Below are 19,853 nucleotides of genomic sequence, written 5' to 3'. Positions count from 1 at the left end.
GGGACAGTCGAGTGTTTACCACTGTGAAACATCACCATTTCTTCTAATAACTCTTATTAAGCATTTGGGCACTGAAGAAATGTTTAGCAAGCAGAATTTTCTCCCATTCATCCATTATGCAGGTCTTCAGATTTGCAATTATAGAGGGCCTTCGTTGCCATATTTTATGCTTCATAATGCACCACAGATTCTCATTTGGAGACAGATCAGGGCTGCAGGCAGACCAATCTAGCACCCACACTCTCTGCTTACACAGCAAAGCACTTGTAATCCTGGCAGTGTGTGGTTTGGCGTTTTCCTGCTGGAAATCCACATCTGAATGCATGTGATCTCAGATCCCTCAGACGTCATTGTCTTAAAAACCCTCATTCATCTGTAATGGATACAGAAGAACATTTTGTCTGTTCTTCAAAATATAATCAAATGTGTTTCTTCAAACATGCATCTTTGTGTGTAACAGCATTTATTTTTGTCATATGTCACTCAGAGATGGCAAATGCAGATAGTTCTTGTGCAGCGGCAGGAAATGTTGCTCATCTACATGCCAATGCGCATGAACTACCTGTAATTGGTTGATTGACATTTTGTTATTTTCAAACCCTATTTGTCAGTAACAAGTCACAGATGCAAGTTAAGGCTTTGCTATGCAAAGCAGAAGCCATACATCAACACTGTTCAGAAGCGCCACCGACTGCTCTGGGCTCGATCTCATCTGAAATGGAAAATAGAACAGTGGAATCGAATGGTTTTGTGGTCTGACTAGTCTACATTTGAAATAGTTTTTGGAAAAAAAAGCTGTCATGTTCTCGGGGCCAAAGAGGAAAAGGACCATCAGTATTTTCCATACTCTCCTAATTTTTTCAGAATTGGGGTTGAAAACATAACAATAGGTGGCACTCTGAACAGTGTCACAACAGCATTGTCACACAAAAAGGAAAAATACTAGTTACACATTTTTAAAGTATTTGACCTGTAATATTTTTTCATCTTTATTCCAAACATTTGATCACTGATGAACTGATGTTTACATTCCCCAAAAATAAAATCTTTTATAAGTTTAAGACAAACGTAGCAAAATGCAACTATGGGCACAAGCTTTTTCTATATTGTCATAATGCAGCCTATTCAGTGAATCATATATAAAGAATTCTAAATTATATTCAGCTGTTTTCTGTGCTATTCCATCATTACAAATATTGTTGTTTTATTGTATTCATGATGTAATAAATATACATTACAAAGAGATATTATTTAATATAAATATAAGGTATTTCTTGTATTATTTTGATCATACCAGAAAATATATGATCAATATCCATAGTGCTTTTTAGTTTTAAATAAGTCAAATTTCTTAACTGTTCATGAAATTTCCCTTACTGCTTGTAATAAATAATTTTTTATTCTTTTGTGTATTGAATTGTGGTGTGAACTCAGAACTTTCACTTACTGTCTTTAAAACAGTGGTGACATTTTGCAACCCTAAATGCCCAGCGTTACCACTGTGCAATGTATTTCCAAAAACCAAAAAACTCTTTCAAAGAGGAGATTTTTTTTAATCAATATTAATACTTGGGTCTGTGAGGGTTTAACATTATTAAAGAAGTTTCTATGTATTCTGGCCACTTGATGGCTGCTTTTTCTTCATTATATTTGTCTAAAAAAGACACATTTTTGAGACAATGAAAAACATATATTCAGCCAAGAACATCCAGACTTTCTCTCACTATATAATGTAGTCTATATTTCAAGAAAAACAAAGGTAATTGTATTTTTGATACGTGAATGGCTGAAAGAAGATTGGAGGCAAAGGCAAATGATTTGCTTTGGTGTTATCTTTAAAGAGGAACAGTGGTTTAGACACCATTTATACAAACAATGCTGATGAAAGATGTGAAGAACCGCAGCTTCTCTCTAAAACTGTTTAGTCAGATATTCATTCCATTTTTGAAGCATGCTAGTAAGATGACCTGTATGAAATGGAGTCAAGAGTCATCAGACTTCTTGATATTTCAAGTATCCTTAAAGGACACCACAGAAGGAAAAAAAAGTGGTTCCAGTAAGGCACTAACAATGGAAGTGCACAGGGCCTGGGAATATACAATAAAATACACACTTTTTCAAAAATAGCCACAAGACAAGACTGAAACATTACAGTTATATGCAATGCAAATGAATGGTGACTGAGGCTGTCACTCCCTAACATTCTGCCCTAACAGTCTCCTTTTTTCCACAGAAGAAAGGCATACATGTTTGGAACAACATGAGTCTGAATAGATAATGACAAAATTAAAGAATTATGGGTAAACTATCCCTTTAAGTCTTATAAGCGGTCGGTTCACATGAGTATACTCCGATTCGTGCAGTGAGAGCATAGAGTGCAGAGAGTGATCCTTTCCAATTGACTTGGTAGGATTTTTCATTTAAGTAAGATAAGAACCAATAGAATCCAGATCCAGAGATGCCAATCACAGCCAGTATGGAGGTCAACAGTCTGTAATTGAATGCATTCAATTCAGCAGACAGACAGAAGAGAATCAAGACTGATATTAAATCTTGTTTCATACGACCCCTTGCAGTAATTATCGGGAGTGGAAGACAATGTGTCACGATTGATTTGTAGAAAGTGCATCTAATTTTACAGTTGAGAAGGGTTCTCTTCTACATCTACATTATATGGACAAAAAATATGTGGACACCCAAACAGCACAATTGAAATAAAGGGTCCTAATCCTTAAACCGAAACCTAACCGACAGTGCCTGAAACAGCAAATGTGAGATGAAAACAGATTAGGTTAAGATTAATACTCTATTGAGTTTTAAATCAACAAAATCGACCACCTGACCCTAAACCTCAAACCTAAACCTAACCAATAGTTTCAAAAAAGCAAATGTGATATAAAAACACACAGTTGCTGAACCATGTCATTTTGTCATGTTTCTATGACACTTCCAGCTCACATATCCACTTGCACGCTCTTCAGGACTCGTATCCCTGTCCTTTGCATTGCAAGTGCAATGCTCTATCAGTTAAGCAACTTTGCAATATGATTGTGCTTGAACAAGTTAGTAAATATAGTTGGTTATGTAATGTGAATGTTAAAATACATAGCCTTGCAAGTCATACACAATAGTAAATATGTTTAGATGTCATAAGATAGCATTGTGGAGAAACAGGGCGAAAAGTAAGTGTTTATGAACTGATAATCTGCCGATTTACTCGTAATTTGTGAGAAAGTGAATAAAAGTTGTAGAGCCTCTAGTGTTCATTCCACCAGGACACTGCAGCGATTCGTACGAGCCACTTAAAATCATTTTGCTAAAATTTATGACACCAGGATGATGTCCTGAATTTTTCATTTATTCCATAAAGACAAAAGGTGAATAAACAACGTTTTTAAGGGTGTACATATGTGCTTGTGTTTCTTTGAGTTTGCAGTGTTAGATGAGTGTGAAGGGAACATATTACTGTTTTAACATGAACAAAGGTGTTTCTGAGTCATGTTTTTTGCTCCCTTTTTCCTTTTTTTTTTTTTTTTTTTTTTAACATGAGTGTTATTTAACTGAAACTTCTGCCCTGCCCTACTGTTCAACCAAGACTGTTAAGAGCAACCTCTCAAACTAGGTAAGTATAAATTGCAAGCTTGATTTATTCATATTTTTATAGTTTGTAAAGGAATTTTGAATTATTCACAATTTAACTGTCTCTAATATGTCTGTGTGTGTGTGTGGTACAGTGTAGAATTAATGTTTAGATTGTGTATCTTTTTTAAGAAACAGTTCAGTGAAAAAAATTGATGTACCATCTTTAGCACCTTATAGCAACAATTCTGCTGTGTTACTTCAATCTTTAAGTAATTGCACTGCATTTGAAAACGTGAATGTGTGACTTGTGATTTCTGATAGGCTACATCATAAGATAAGTATTGCTTTAAGAGTGTCTATATTCAGTTGTTTTCTTTTTTTTTTTTTTTTTTTTTGGTACATTTGTTGTAATGACATTTGTATTTACATACATGGGTGATGGTAAAAATTATGCATAGCTTGCCCTCAATCAAAAATCCTACTAGTTGTAAGTCATGAATTCTACATGATTTATTAATCTAACATCCATTTGCTTATACATCCTTTTTGGAGATGATTTTATAATCCCCCTTCAGAGATCATTTGACAAGATAGTAGGCAAAAAAGCACTTTAAAATGTAGTAACAGTCCAATTTTTATCTGATTTTCTGAATGGGCTCTGTTGTGTAAATAGGAATACAAACTGTTGACCACTAAAGTCCACTTTTGTATTTTGGCAACATTTGGAAAAATTTTATCTTAATGCATATTAATGCAAGTTATTATTTTTTGGAATGCAGCCATTTTTCAATAACTAAACAGGTTGGAAATTGAGAAGAATATTAGGCTACATGTCAAATATTTACTTGGAATATTGCTATATTGCTATGTATTGCCTTATATTCTTCTCAATTACCAACATGTTTAGTTATTGAAAAATGGCTATATTCCAAAAATATTAACTTGCATTAATATGCATTAAGATAAAATGTTTCTGAATGTTGCCAAAATACAAACTTGGACTTTAGTGGTTAGCCATTTGTATTTGCCAGGTTGTTACTGAAAATAAGAATTTTGTCCTTAAGTAACTTAAGGTGAAACAAACAAACAATATTTGAACAAAAATTGTTGCTATACATTTCAGAGTGTAAGTTGCTGTTGGATGCAATTTTACCCATATTTAGTGAGAAATTGGTTATTTGTTTATTTTAATTATATTACTTTACATTTTTAAAACACATTTTCAACTGTTTTGAATGGCATATATTATTTAATAATCCAATGTTGATGCTTGTAGGATAACAATTTCAACTGGAAATAGACGCATCAGAAATTCTTTCAGAATTTCCATTCAGGTGTTTGCAAACTTAACCACAACTTAAGAACAATTATTGAAAGAATAGTCACCCATAAATGAAAATTCTGTCATCATTTACCCACCCTTGTGTTGTGTCAAACCCATATGACTTTCTTTTTTCTGTGGAAAAATCATAGAGATGTTAGACAGAATGTTCAGTCACCATTCATTTTCATTGTATGTAAAAAGATGCAATGAAAGTGAATGGATGCTGAGGCAGATAAAAAGCGATATGAGGCTGAGAAAATGATAGTGATATTTCAACAGAAATGCCACTAACGGAATCAGTAGAGGAAATAGTTACTGCAATTGATAACAAGAACTATGTGATGAGAATTTTCATCGATCTAAAGAAAGCATTTGATACCATAAATTATGAATTATTACTAATGGAATTATATAAATACGGTGTTAGAGGTATTGTTCATTCTAGGACAACAAGTTATTTGAAAAATAGGTACCAATATGTAAGTTTAAATAATACGGTAACACAGTTAATGCAGATAAGATGCGGAGTGCCGCAGGGATCAGTTTTAGGTCCAAAATTATTTATTTTGTATATGAATGACCTTGGGATAGTATCGAAGTTGTTTAAATGTATCTTGTTTGCAGATGACACAAGTTTATTCTATTGTGATGAGAATTTAGAGGGTATTAAAGATTGGGGACAAGAATTTAAAAAGGTAAAAAAAAAATGGTTTGATATAAACAAATTGTCCTTAAATCTTGGAAAAACAAAATGCATGATATTTGGTAATAAAGTGATCACTACATATCGACAAATAATAATTGAAAATACAAAAATTGAACGAGTAAAAGAAATTACATTTTTAGGAGTTATAACTGATGAAAAACTATGTTGGAAATCACATATTAATTGAGTAAAATCCAAGGTAGCAAAATTGATTGCACTTCTGCATAGAGTAAAGGACAGGTTAAATGAAAAGGCATTATATGCATTGTATTGCTCAATTATTATTCCTTAAATAACATACTGTGTTGCAGTTTGGGGAACAGCCTATAAAACGTACACACATATAATTTTTATTCTTCAAAAGAAAGCAATACGAATTATTTGTAGAAGTAATTATAGAGAAGCATCAAGTCATTTATTTTTAAAATTACAGATACTGAAATTGAATGACCTTGTGGAATATAATATTGTTCAGATTATGCATAAAACTAATAATTGTACATTATCACAAAATGTCCAAAAATGGTTGGTTAAGAGACAGAGTCATTATAATTTAAAGGGATTATGTGTGTTTAACAAAAGCAATAGAGTTAGGAATGAATTGAAAAACAGATGCATTTCTATAAGGGGGTGGAATTATGGAATAATCTTGGATGTTAATTAAAATTGTGTAAAACAATTAATACATTTAAAAGATTGTTTAGAAATGAAGTGCTCAAAAGGTATGAAAGATTGGATCCTTAAGTATTAATGAATTAGAGATGTATTAAATTGCATTATTAAACAGTGTTATGTGTTTATAAGTTGCTTAAATGAAGGTATTTGTGGTAAATGTTTGTATTAATTAATTGTTAAGTTGATGCGATTTAGGTACTGTTAAATAATCATCTTGCTCTTGAATTTATGAATTGTGATTGTGATAAGATCAAAAGATTGTATACATTTTTTCGGCTACATGTACGATAATGTTTCTTTGTTGTGTACAATTTGAGTTGCATGAACACCAAAATAAATAAACAAATAAAATAAAATGTATAATTATAAAAGTATATATGAAAGTATATTTAAAAGTATTCAGACCTTATTCACACTTGTGCCATCTTTGATTTTTAATGGGAATGATCGAGGCTGTGAGGGATAGACTTACAGCCTCTTCTGTGGGCTGTACTGCAGTTTAAAGTTTTTTTGGATCGTTCCACGGACAAAACAAAATATCTGTCCAAGATCGTTCAGTATACAAAGAACTCCAGACAACATGAGTTGAGGAAAATCAGATGTGATCTAGGAGCATTATACAGCTTTATACCATTCATGCCATTGAAGAGACTGTAGGTCTATCCCTCACAGCCTAGTTTTCATTCCCATTAAAAATCAAAGATGGCGCTAGCGTGAATAAAGTCTATATAAACGATATACAATAATGAACAAGTCTTACATTATTCTAATCCCCTGTCTCTCTTCACCTGCAGTGCAAATGGCTCCCCTTCTTTTGCTCCTCTTTCTCCCCCTTGCCCTGTGTTGCGAAACGGCCCCCAGCACTGAATGTGAGAAGCTCCCATTCGTGCCTGGGCATAATTTGGTGGGAGAGGGCTTTGACATCGTGCGAATGAAGACCACCGGAGCCTTCGTGGTGGATGTGTGGAACTACATGTCTGGAAAAGAGCATGGCAACTGCACCAAGTGTGAAAATAAACTGCTCAACCAGCAACAGAAGCTGCCTGCTTCAGTAGTTGACTGGCGTATTAAGGTGCAATGCCGCCAAAGCCTCAGTGCCAAAGTGTACGAGTCAGCCAGCTCAGTTCTTAAAGACACCACCAATACAGCCAGTGTCAGCTGGAAGGTGGGGCTGAGTGTGCCAGCAGTGGCAGGCGTGGCTGTAGGTGGCACTCATTCGAGGTCAGCGAGGTTTGCCAAGAGCCATGCATCTCAAGACAAGTACTCCTACACAAGCCATACCATCTCCTGTCGCTATTACTCGTAAGTCTGGGTATATACGTGTGTGTGCATGGTTTTTGGGGCACTTGTTTATATTTACAGTAACTACAACTTAAAATGTTAAAAGAATCATTCTCCCAAAGATGAAAATTCCATAATCGTTAACTGAAAACAATATGACTTTCTTTCTTCTGTGGAACACAAAAGGAATTTAGCAGAATGTCCAAGTTGCTCTTTCCCATACAATTCTGCCTGTTCTCATGGAATAATGAGCTCACCGTATACCTACATTTTTGCAAAATTATTTTTACGTGGTTCGTTCTATGTATTGCAGCTTTTTCCTGTTGGAATGAACACTAAATGTGTGACAGCAACAACGACTTTTATTCTCTTTCACACAAATCATGAGTAAAAATGGCAGATTATCAGTTCATAAACACTATACGATACATTTTAACATTTGCATTACATATTCAACTTATTCAACTTACAAGCTTATTCCATCATGATGAAGTTGCGAGATAGCTCAACTGATGGAGCGTTGCACTTGCAAGTCCAAAAATGTCATAGAAGCACCACAAAATTACGTGGTTGCAATTGCAATTGACACTATTGGTTAGGTTTAGGTTTAAAGTTTAGGGTAGGGAGGTAGGCTTTGTTTATTTAAATCTTGATAAAGCATTAACATTAAAAACCTCATCTCTTTGGGAGAACATTTAACTCGCTTTTACTGCCACAGTGGCCATTTCATCTTGGAACTGCCGTGATATGCGTAATGAACCACAAAATGTCATTTAGGAAAATGTTGCCACAGCTAGGTAATTTTCATGAGATCAAGCCTATTTTTGGTGCCTATTTGTCCTTTGGTTCATTGAAAAGAGCAGCTCTTTTGGTGTTTCAAGGAAGAGACAAAATCATACAGGTTTGGATGGAACTTGAAAACGGATAAGAAAACGATGGGAGAATTTTCATTTTTGGTTGATCTCTTTAACTAGAGTTGATTTTCTTTCACCAAAATTCGTAGTACTAACACATAGCCTTTGCTCATCTCTCATCTCAGATTTCGTCTTCATGCTCTTCCTCCATTGACCAAAGAATTTAGCAGTTCCCTCCGAGCCCTTCCTGTTCAATTTAACAGCAAGTCAGAGGCAGCGTACAACCATTTTATCTCTATCTACGGAACGCACTTTTTGCGAAGGGTCGACCTGGGCGGTCGAGTACACACAACCACTGCAATTCAGACCTGCAAGGTTGCCATGACTGGTCTTTCAGTGCAAGATGTGAGTAACTGCTTATCGGCAGAGGCGTCTGGCATCATCAAAGGCGTGAAGGTGAGCGGACAATCAAGCTACTGTAATGGCAAAAAACAAAAACTAGAGAGGGGAAAAAGCTTCAGCGCCGCCTTCTCTGACCGCGATACTGAAATATTGGGGGGTAACGGTGAGCAGCAAGACATCCTCTTTAATCCAAGCAACCAGAGTGGTTATGGCGTTTGGCTCAAGTCCTTGAAGAAGATCCCTGGAGTTGTGTCCTACACCTTGAGCTCACTGCATATGTTGATGCAAAATGACTCGGCCAGAAAAGCTAGTCTACGGGCTGCCATCAGCAACTACATCACCAAAAGTGCCATATCAGTTGCTTGCCCCTCCAGTTGCAAGGTGGGTCACCGTAAACCTAACTGTGCATGTAAATGCAGTGGTCATAGTAATGTGGATGGTAACTGCTGCTCAACCAAGTCAGGAGTGGCAACTTTGAACGTGATAGTAGTGAGTGCGTCAGGATTGTGGGGAGACTACTTCTCTAAAACGGATGGTTATGTAAAAGTTATCTATAAAAATAATCCACATGAAAGCCCTGTGATTTGGAACAACAACTTTCCTCAGTGGAACTACCATGTTCAACTTGGAGACGTGGATCTGATGATGAAAACGTGAGTGAATGATAAAGACATAAAATACACTGCTGAACACAGCTTTTTTGGTCTTATGGGTTTTGGGCACTTTTCTCCTGGCCAGGCTGGGAGAGAAAGCATGACCAGCTTAAACCAGCAAACCATCTCAAGCTGGTTTAACTTGTCATTTTTTTCAATAGGGTAGTGGTTATGTTTGCAAAGTCAGTTTGTGAGCATAACTTTTACCATTTATGTTCTGTTGAGATTTATTTTACGTTCTTTATGCTTGGGGTCCCAGAGACCCCAGTGATGTTCATGTAAAAATAATAGTGGTAATTTAAAAGTCAACATAATTATTGCCCCTTCAAATTCTTTAATTATATTCCCCTGATCAAATCAAAACCCAGTAGACATGTATTATTGAAGTGTTAACCATCTGTTGTATCACAAATAGGTATTCACCTATAAGAGAGTTAACTCTGATCCGAAGTTGTTTCTGTTTGGGATCAATCTGACAACAGCAAAAACACGCTGTAGAAAAATACAATCAAATTGACCCAAACAGATAACTGGTAGAATAGAATAGTTATACAGTGTAAAAATATTGCATGGAGGACATTAGAAGCATGTTATCAATTGGAAATCTTGTTTATAATCAGTTTTCATAATTTGGGGGAATCTCAGACTTGATACTTCAATGTTTTGATTTTGGAATCTTGTTGGAAATACTTTTTTTTTTTCTATTAAAAAACATATTTCCAACAAGAGTGATTATGTCTCTCTACATAAAGAAACTTCATACTCTAATAATATTCATTTTACTTCTTACATCTACCTGACAGGCCATTGGTATTTGAGGTGTGGGACCGTGACAACCGCTGGGATGATGATCTGTTGGGAAAGGGTTCTATAGTCCCGGTGCAAGGAAACAATGTACAGAAAACTATTGGACTTAAGCACGGCTCTCTTAAAGTGTCCTTCACTGCAAAGTGTGGCCCAAGTCTTACAGGGTCATACTGTGAGAAATATGCTCCGACACCAGATGGTGACAGTACTTTAACGTATTACAACCCCATTGGCAGAGAGCAGCCCATTTCATTTCAATAATCTAATGGTTTTGCCACAAATGCTTCTTTTCTCTAATAATACTCTAGATTATGCTTTTTTATTATTTTTATTAGATAATTAATGTTTAAAAGTGGCTACTATCTCAGGACCATCTCAGCAACTAGTTTTTAATAAGATACATTTCAACTGCTTATTTTAACACAGTGATTACAGGATTACTTTCAATAAACACGTTAAATTGTGAAGTGTGTGATTTCTGCACCGTTAGAGGCACCAAACAGAAATGCAAAAATAATGTTGATGTTTCCAAACACCCTGACTAACTGTTCGGACAAACTGAAAGTCCCGCCCAAACTTCCGTCATTGGTTGAGGCAAATGCTGACATGTCGAAAAAACAGAGCAAGGTTTTGAAAAAAACACATTGACAGTGGTTACATTCTTTAGGAAGTCAATGCTTAGTTGTCTATGCACATTACATTAGAATAGGTTTCAACTGATTCTCAATCTCAATTTTTTTTTAGACATCTTCTATAATAGTCATGGGGTAGTGTGGGTCTCCACACCCTAACCCACCTAACCTGATACATTTTGCCAAGTGCTGCTTAATATCTCAAATGCATTACGAATTCAAGTAAATGCATAAAAACACAGAGGAATTAAGGAATGTTTATGTTACAAATAGGACCAAACACTTTTTGAGCCACACAGCACCCTCTGTAGGATAGACCCTACCCTACCCTACCCAGGAAGTATCCACATAAGGCCCTCCACTGTTTTTAGTTGATTTAGGCCCAAACCTCTTTAACGCTGCTTTGTGAGACTAGTCCTATAAAAATAAATCTTACATTAAAATGAGATAAAATTGCTTCGTGGTCAAAATGTCTCAATCAACAGCAAATAATGTGCTATTGTTCTATCACCTGCTTACGTTTACAATAGTGGTGCACAGATGACTGAAGCACATCCTTCAATACCATTAAAACATCATTCATTGTCACTGCAATGTCATTGAAAGAATATTTTGAGTATGAGGCACATATCTGTCTTTATAACATTATACTTTGTGTTATATTACCCTGGAATTAATTTTAAAAACTGAATTACCACAGCTGTTAGGGGGTTTCTATTACAGCTGCAGAGAGAGGGACAGTAAATTTGGCATCTTCTCCCATCTGACTGTCTTAATCCACCGCTCTTATTATTCTTCTTCTTCTTCTTCTTCTTCTGGAAGGTCATTCAGATGTAATAGTGGGTTTTTTCTTTTGCTATTGGAGCAAATGGGTAAGTGAAAATAATATTTGCTGTGATCTCCCATTCACTCCCATTCACCGCTATTGAAGTTTACCCTGCAATCGTTTACTTCCGCCTTCCAAAACCCGGAGTGTGAAAAAGGTCTATTGCTGTTGATTGAGGTTAGCCTTTAAACGTAGTTTTTTCCTGTATCTGTAAATGTTTTTGCCAATATTGTTTTCATTTGTAATCAATTTATAGCTTTTTATAACAATTTATAGCTTTATAGCAACGTCCTCAATATCACTTTCCATTCTTTTGTCTTATACTTATATAAGTTACTATTGTTCCAGGAGGTGACATCATTTCTGATGGGAAAACAATGGCACAAACTCCAGTTGTGTTTTGTGTTATTATATGGTTTGTCCCACATTCCATCCCATTTGATAAAATTACAGAAATGTATCTGATGATGTCAAAATTTCAAATGTTGGTACAAAAAGCAGAATATTTTAAAATCGTCTCTCTCATGTAAACTATCAATCCCTAACTGTGCATCGTGCGTCATTTCCATTCTGTTCATTTTGTTGCCATTATTTAAATAAACAAGCTCTAATGAATAACATCTAAGCGCTTGAGCATGACCCAAGCATGTTACGTTAAGTCTGATATAACTGTTTAGAGAAATACTTCCTAATAATTCATTTTTTCAGAGTTACAGGGTACAAAAGGTACTACAGAACAGGAATGCCCCTCTGCGTTTTCATTCCGCTTACAACAAACTACAGTTCCTTGCTTAGCATGGAGAGCGTCGGGCTATTACGCGCTGCGGAGACACAGTACAGAAAGAGAGAGGACTGGGGGAGGGGCGGCAGGTAAAGTGAAAGGGATGGAGAGGAGACGGCGACGCATGCGCAGAGGCGCTCCATCCCTCTGCATCGCTCCCCTGCCCCCACCTCTTTTTTGCAGCATCAGTACCGCGTTCGGAATCGCATTCGTGTGCTGGAGTCAGAGCGCGCTGCGGGGCATTACTGCACCGCCACGGAGGAAGCACCATCACTGAACCAGGAATAGGGGAAAAGGAAAAAGTCGTGAAATAGCGCAGAGGGGGATAACAGGGCGTCCCCTCTTTGAAAACCACCCGAATCTGTGGAAACAAAAATTAAAAGGAGCCAGACACTTGATAATAAATACACGAACGAAGCGGAAATCTCAAGCGACGTTTTTGGCCAGCACGGCGGGGAAAAAATGAAGGATCGTACGCAGGAACTACGAAGTGTAAGTCTGCATTTTTGTACCGTTTCCTCCATGAAGCCTTATCGCTCATCTCCTCCCTTATTCTCCATCTCTTCACCGCAACCGGGCGTCAGCGGCTGACATGTCAGTGCCGCGCGCTCACGGTTGAGCACTAACGGGTATGGTACGGTTTAACAAAATTGCAAATACATTTTTCAATTTTCTCTCTGTCTTTAATTCAAAATGCAACCGTACATATGTTCGGGTTATAATGTCGCTACTTAAGCGAGCAGCGTTCCATGTGTGATGGACGGCGTATCGATGTATCGATCAAATCGGGTTATATGGCGTAATTCGCGCAAAGAGCCCCCCACATTAGCATGCATAGAAACACACTACCTCTGATACATGTTGCCCATGAGTGTGATCTAGGGTAGGCTATAGCTGCGGACAGTTATAGGCTGTCTCCTTACATCGAAAGGCTACGCACCATCCCGATATCAAATTCTGTGATCACGGCATGATTAATTATTAATACCTAGATTTTTTATTTTTATTTATTTATTTTTTTTAACAAAAAATAACATCCATTTGCCCCGGGTATCCTTGTTCCATACGCTCTTAACTCTTTTAGATATTGCAAAGGGCTCTGCACCAGGGAATTTTGATTACCTCCACACTAAAGCTCAATCAGCTATCCCTGGATGCATGTAATCTTTGGACGCATTTGGAACATTGGGTGGGATATGCGACTATAGCAGCGTGCATTGTTCTGTTCTTTGCCAGTTTGCCCCTATATTAAAACATAAAAGGCGTTTATACGGGTATATTGTTGCATGTATCTCCCGATTGAGCTATATGAATACAACATGGCCGCCAAAGTATTTCTATGTGTGGTCGCGACGGTACGCGACTTCTTAATTTAATTTGTTCTTGAATAATATCAAAGGTGGGACTTGCGGCTTTAATGCGTCGGCCAACCTCCACAAATTTTCCGTCGCTAGAGATCAATATAATATCTTAAAGGAAACGCCTGAACCCAGTGCAATGCACTAATCAGTGTGCGCGCGAGTGCGTGGTGCGCTCGTGAGGGACCGAACGAGGGGAGGGGGGTGTAGCCTAAATATCTATATATATTTATAAAATGTTTGCACAAATAATGACAACTTCATAAGCCAACAGAAATACATGCAATATCACTACCGTTGTGACACTGTAGAGTGAGAACTGTGTGAGACTTTGGTGAGCCACTTGCTTCTAAAAGTCATTAGTATAAAAACCCCAAACTGAATCGGTCCGAGACTTCCCCTGGAGACCACTGCAGACCCGAAGCATCTGATAACAGCGTTTACTTATCAAGCGCAGCAAAGAAGTGTAATCTACCAGTAATTGGATTTACAGAATTCGCAATTATACGTGATGCGCGTGCAAACTCCCCAAAGCCCAACAGACGCTGAATTGACGCTGGCGTCGCCACACTTCTTTTTAGAAATATATAGGCTATTATTAGTCTTGCTTATAGCTAACTGTGTTAATAGTTCAACGCGAATCTGATGCGACATGATTGGGTAATAATCACATTTTACACCGATCAGCCACAATATTAAAACCACCTGCCTAATATTGTATAGGTCCCCTTCGTACCGCCAAAACAGCTTTGTAGGTCCATACAATGCAAGTAAATGTTGGTTAGAACTTTGAAGCTACAAAAACCACATAAAGGCAGCATAAAAGTAGTCCATAAGACTCCAGTGATTAAATCCATGTCTTCAGAAGCAATATAATAGGTTTGAGTGAGAAACAGAAAATATTTAAATAATTTTTTGACTATATATATCCACTTTCACATCTTAAAGTCACATGTGATGCCTGTTTAGTTTCACTTTCAGATCTGAAAGTTTAAGTGGAGATTTAGAGTAAAAATGGATTATCGATCTATTTCTCACCCACACTTATAAAGACATAGATTTAAACCCTGGATGAATTAATTTTATGCTGGCTTTATGTGCTTTTTGGAGCTTCAAGGTTCTGGCCAACATTCACTTGCATTGTATATGGACCTACAGAGCTGAAATATTCTTCTAAAAATCTTCATTTGCATTCTGCAAAAGAAATAAAGCCATGTTTCTGGAATGGCATGAGGGTGAGTAAATGATGAGAGAATTTTCATTTTTGGGGATAACTAGACAATGAATATAGAAGTGAAGTAACAATATACATGTGTAAATAGTATATATATATTAGGCAAATTATATTAATATGTATATTATATATACAGAACTTAAATTGCACAATTATATTATAGTCAATAAATAAAGACTATATATGGCAGAATACTTACAGATTGCTGCTTGTGCTATTTCACGTAATTCAGTCATCAATGACTTTGTCAAATCTGCCCAGCAATCACATGGTTGATACTTATTTTCTCAAGGCCACTGAGTCGATCCTGTGTCACGGTGTACCTATACAGTTGATTATGATTATCTTACATTCTGAACATCTATAATCCTAACCATTTGGAGCCTTTTAGGCTGAGTAGCCTGTCAGGAACAACTCAGAGCACATTTTCCCCATTGCGATCTTGTGAGCTCTGTGGCATGATTTGGGGCACCTCTCTCCCATCACGAACTTGCGAGCTAGGGGTGGGGGCGGCACGATTTGGGGCACCTTTCAGCCATCACGAGCCAGGGGCAGGGTGGCACATTTCGGGGCACCTTTCTCCCATCGCGATCTTGCGAGCTCTGTGTAGAGGTGATCGATCAGGTACCCTGTTGTGCCACCCCAGAGAGTGTTGCTGCCCAAGGCGCCTGTCTATATCGCCTATGCCAGGATCCACTACTATACAGAGCGTTTATCTGAGTTACCGTAGACTTTGTCAGTTCGAACCAGTCTGGCCATTCTCTGTTGAACTTTCTCATCAACAAGGCGTTTCCATCCACAGAACTGCCCTTCACTGGATGTTTTTTGTTTTTGGCACCATTCGGAGTAAATTCTAGAGACTGTTGTGTGTGAAAATCCCAGGAGATCAGCAGTTACAGAAATACTCAAACCTTCCCATGTGGCACCAACAATCATGCCACGGTCCAAATCACTGAGATCACATTTTTTCCACATTCTGATGGTTGATGTGAACATTAACTGAAGCTCCTGACTCATATCTGCATGATTTTACGCACTGCACTGCTGCCACACGATTGGCTGATTAGATAATCACATGGATGATTGTTGGTGCCAGACAGGCTGGTTTGAGTATTTCTGTAACTGCTGATCTTCTGGGATTTTCACACACAACAGTTTCTAGAATTTACTCCGAATGGTGCCAAAAACAAAAAACATCCAGTGAGTGACAGTTCTGCGGATGGAAATGTCTTGTTGATGAGAAAGTTCAACAGAGAATGGCCAGACTGATTTGAACTGACAAAGTCTACGGTATCTCAGATAACCGCTCTGTACAATTTTGGTGAGAAGAATATCATCTCAGAATGCTATTCTGAAATATGGGTTGGTGCTGTTGTGATGGCATGAAGGGGACCTACACAATATTAGGCAGGTGGTTTTAATGTTGTGGCTGATGTCGTGTATGTAATCGTCAGCATCACTGTGACGTACTGGTTGCGCGGTGAGGGAAGTGTACGGTACTTGGACTGTGGGCTTGCGCAGTGCGAGCGTGTCAGTGCATAGCGGTGACAAGCAAGGAGAAATCAGACAAGCATTCACTGACCTTGCCCTTTTCAAAATTAGCTTTAGTTTGAAACAGTAAAAGCCTTTTTTATGGTGTGCATAGCTGAACAGGGGAGAGATCTGAATGAGATAATTACAGCCTGAAGTATTTTTTTCCTCTTGTATATTCGTTGTAAGCAGGTGGGGATGTATTTTGTTCCAAGGTGGCCAAACTGTTTTCACTCATCTATTGGCTTATATTATATAATGGCTTTCTTCAACACTCCAAAGAAGATTAGTAAACTTATTTTCTAATGATTACATACTAACAGCTTGCAAAAAAATTATTGCGTGCTAAACATAGTATGGATTATATATTTTATTTTGGAGATTACATAATATATAGCCTTTCAAGTGGATATAAATGTGTGAGAAGTCAAATTTGTAATTCTATATCTTTTTATGAGTGATGGCCATTGATGCCTGTGTCTTTTGAAAAGTGGATGCAGATTATGTCAGCATTGTAGCATTAATGTGATAGAGCAAGCAGGCAATAAATATTAAATAAAAAGCATGATATTTGAACAAAATTGTTCTAAATAAACTTGTGATAATAAACATGCACAATGTGCTTCACTGTGCCCTGAATTGTCCTTGAGGGAGACGAGGCTGAATGTCTCATTGTCTCACAGCCTCTGTCTCTCTCTTTCTTTCTTTGCCTCTCAGCTAACAGGCTTCAGAGGTAAAGGCGTATTTAAGCTGCTAAATGTAAATTGTACAGTGAGTGAACTATACTTGCGTTACTGAGAGTGAAACAAGTTATAGGAAATATGTTTCTGTTGTGCCTTCATAATGATGTATATTAAGAGTAAGTTAGATGAGTAATCTGTCAGCCTGTCATGTAGCGAGTCATGCTTGCAAGACCCTGGGAAAGTTAGAATAGGTTACAAGACCTGCCTGGATGCTGTTGCCTGCTTGTATAGCCTCCATAATTAAATATCGAATTGAAGTGAACTGATTTGTTTTGAGAATATTAAAATTCATATTTAGTCATATGATTATGGGTCGCTGACATGAGATGATTATGGAAAGTTGACACATGACTTGCTATACCAATACCTAAAACTATTTTATACAACATTTAGGTCATTCTTTATGCAGTTTATATGACCATTTTAATTATATGGAGTATTTGTACTTTTAAAAATGCATTTGTCGAAATTATATGTAAAGGGGAAAATAAATGACTAAAAAGATAATGGACATAATGCGTCAACTACTCCTTGCTGATAAACTCAAATCAATGTAGGGCATAGTTTGCCACACAATAAATATACTGCATCCAGTTGGGGACTGGCTAATGAATAAATGAGAATAAACAGGGGAATCGGAAAGAAACTTGGCAAACTGTTTGATGTTGACTGCAAACAAACAAACAAACAAGCAAGCAAAATAACAAGAAAAGACATAACAAATGAGTAAGTACAGTCAATTTAGTCCCAAATTAATATTTGAGTTACAACTGACTGTTGTTGAGTGATTCATTTTATAATAATGGCATGGAAAAGATGCCATAATTACTGAGTTTCATTATCTTGGTTTGTTTTGCATCTTTCAAAAAGAAGTATTTAGATACATTGATTTTATTATTATTTTTATTATTGATGTTATTATTGTCCTGCATTATTTTAGATTATAATTATTTGTCATTTTTCAACCTTTACCGATGCAAAACTTTAATTATTATGATTTCTGGATAATCATTTTGCTAGAAACTGCAGGTATGATGTTGAAGGTTGGCAGCCTGAGATTTAATTTACTCAGAAGCACCAGAAAGGCAAGACTAAGTGACATCATCACTGTATCTTGGCTATTTTGTCCAGAGAAGCAGGGGTCCGGCACATTGTGCTAATTGATCCTAATTGAGTGCTAACTGTACACATAGACAGTTTGGCGATGTTCAGAATAGCATACTAACGTACTACTTTAAAAATATCTGCAGTATATAATTATAATGTTTACTGTGTACAGTATTGCAGAGTTTGGAATGGCATACTACGATCAGACTGACCTTACAGTGTAATCAGAAACAGTAGGTTGAATTTTCGTTTGCTGAAATCAGTCTGTGCTTATCAAAATGTGAAACACTGCCCCCAGTGGCCAAAGCGGTTACTGTTGTGGGGGTATGGGCACATGTGAGCTCCATTTTCCAGATTAAATGTCCACAGAGGGGTGCCAAAAGCAAGTTGTGAAGCATGTTGTTTTCAGCTGTACAGGCTGTAATACACTGAATAGGAATGGATATTTTATAAACTGTACCCCTAAACCTAAACATCAGTGGAGTAAAAATGTAATGTTAGAGGGATAAATGCAACCTCCTAATCATGCTTTGTCACTGATTATGCAAATGCGATTACTTACTCATTTCAAATTGGGATCCGAAACAAGGTTTCCAATGCTGCTGACACAACACGCTTCCAAAGGGAAAGGTAAACACGCTGGAGCTGAAATGTGACTGATAAGAGAACATGTTACTTCCAACTACTATTACTATTTTTGCCATATCCCAATGCCATTCCGATCTCAGCCTATGTGAATTTACTTTAATGATTTAACTGTTATCAGACTAAATAGTTCTGAAGTTCCTGCTTCTTAAAAAGGATAAGGATCCAAGTGAGTGAAAGAGTTACCATCCAGTTTCCCTGATCCAGCTAGACATTAAAATATTGTCAAAAATTCTGGCCAACCGATTAATTAAAGTTATGACATCTCTTATACGTATAGATCAGGTGGGTTTTATTCGGGGCCGTAACTCTTCTGATAACATTAGGCGTTTCATTAATGTCATATGGGCAGTGGTGAACGATAGGACTCCAGTCGCTGCCATCTCACTTGATGCCGAAAAGGCATTTGATATGGTAAAATGGGATTCTCTATTTAAGATTTTGGAAATGTACATGTTCGGGAATACTGTTATTGGGTGGATTAAGTTACTTTATAGACACCCTGTAGCGGCAGTTCAAATGAATGGACTAATTTCAGATTATTTTATTCTGGATAGGGGCACCTGGCAGGGTTGCCCTCTTTCCCCCTTATTGTTCTGTCTTGCCCTGGAACCATTAGCAGCCGCGATAAGAAAAGAAGATGATTTTCCAGGGGTGGTGGCGGGAAGTGTGGCACATAAGCTTTTGCTTTACACAGATGATATTTTATTATT

At 37.1% G+C, this 19,853-nt stretch overlaps 2 protein-coding genes across 2 annotated transcripts in view; both read left to right on the top strand.

Annotated features, from left to right (window-relative positions):
* Positions 1-3,596: 3,596 nt before the first annotated feature.
* prf1.3 (perforin 1.3) lies at positions 3,597-10,733 on the top strand. Its single transcript, XM_051663400.1, has 4 exons — positions 3,597-3,622; positions 7,082-7,589; positions 8,608-9,477; positions 10,281-10,733. The coding sequence occupies exons 2-4, from the start codon at positions 7,087-7,089 to the stop codon at positions 10,543-10,545; spliced, it is 1,638 nt and encodes a 545-aa protein (XP_051519360.1). The 5' UTR covers positions 3,597-3,622; positions 7,082-7,086; the 3' UTR covers positions 10,546-10,733.
* Positions 10,734-12,739: 2,006 nt separating this feature from the next.
* LOC127420846 (syntaxin-1B) overlaps positions 12,740-19,853 on the top strand; it is a 71,223-nt gene continuing 64,109 nt past the window's right edge. Inside the window, exon 1 of the mRNA XM_051663408.1 lies at positions 12,740-13,015. Coding sequence (XP_051519368.1) covers positions 12,986-13,015 — 30 coding nt within the window. The 5' untranslated portion in view covers positions 12,740-12,985. The remainder of the gene's footprint in view (positions 13,016-19,853) is intronic.

This window comes from Myxocyprinus asiaticus, chromosome 30 (assembly GCF_019703515.2).
Source record: "Myxocyprinus asiaticus isolate MX2 ecotype Aquarium Trade chromosome 30, UBuf_Myxa_2, whole genome shotgun sequence".
Classification (NCBI taxonomy): Eukaryota; Metazoa; Chordata; class Actinopteri; order Cypriniformes; family Catostomidae; genus Myxocyprinus; species Myxocyprinus asiaticus.
The sequence above is the reverse complement of the archived record's forward strand: the minus strand, read 5'-3'. Positions and strand labels throughout refer to the sequence as shown.

What these genes read in the sequence shown, in the direction of transcription:
- prf1.3 (XM_051663400.1), top strand. Translation starts at nt 7,087, where the DNA reads ATGGCTCCCCTTCTTTTGCTCCTCTTTCTCCCCCTTGCCCTGTGTTGC. An exon ending in ATCTCCTGTCGCTATTACTC is followed by an intron (nt 7,590 to 8,607) that starts GTAAGTCTGGGT and finishes CTCTCATCTCAG; the next exon opens with ATTTCGTCTTCATGCTCTTC. An exon ending in GTGGATCTGATGATGAAAAC is followed by an intron (nt 9,478 to 10,280) that starts GTGAGTGAATGA and finishes TCTACCTGACAG; the next exon opens with GCCATTGGTATTTGAGGTGT.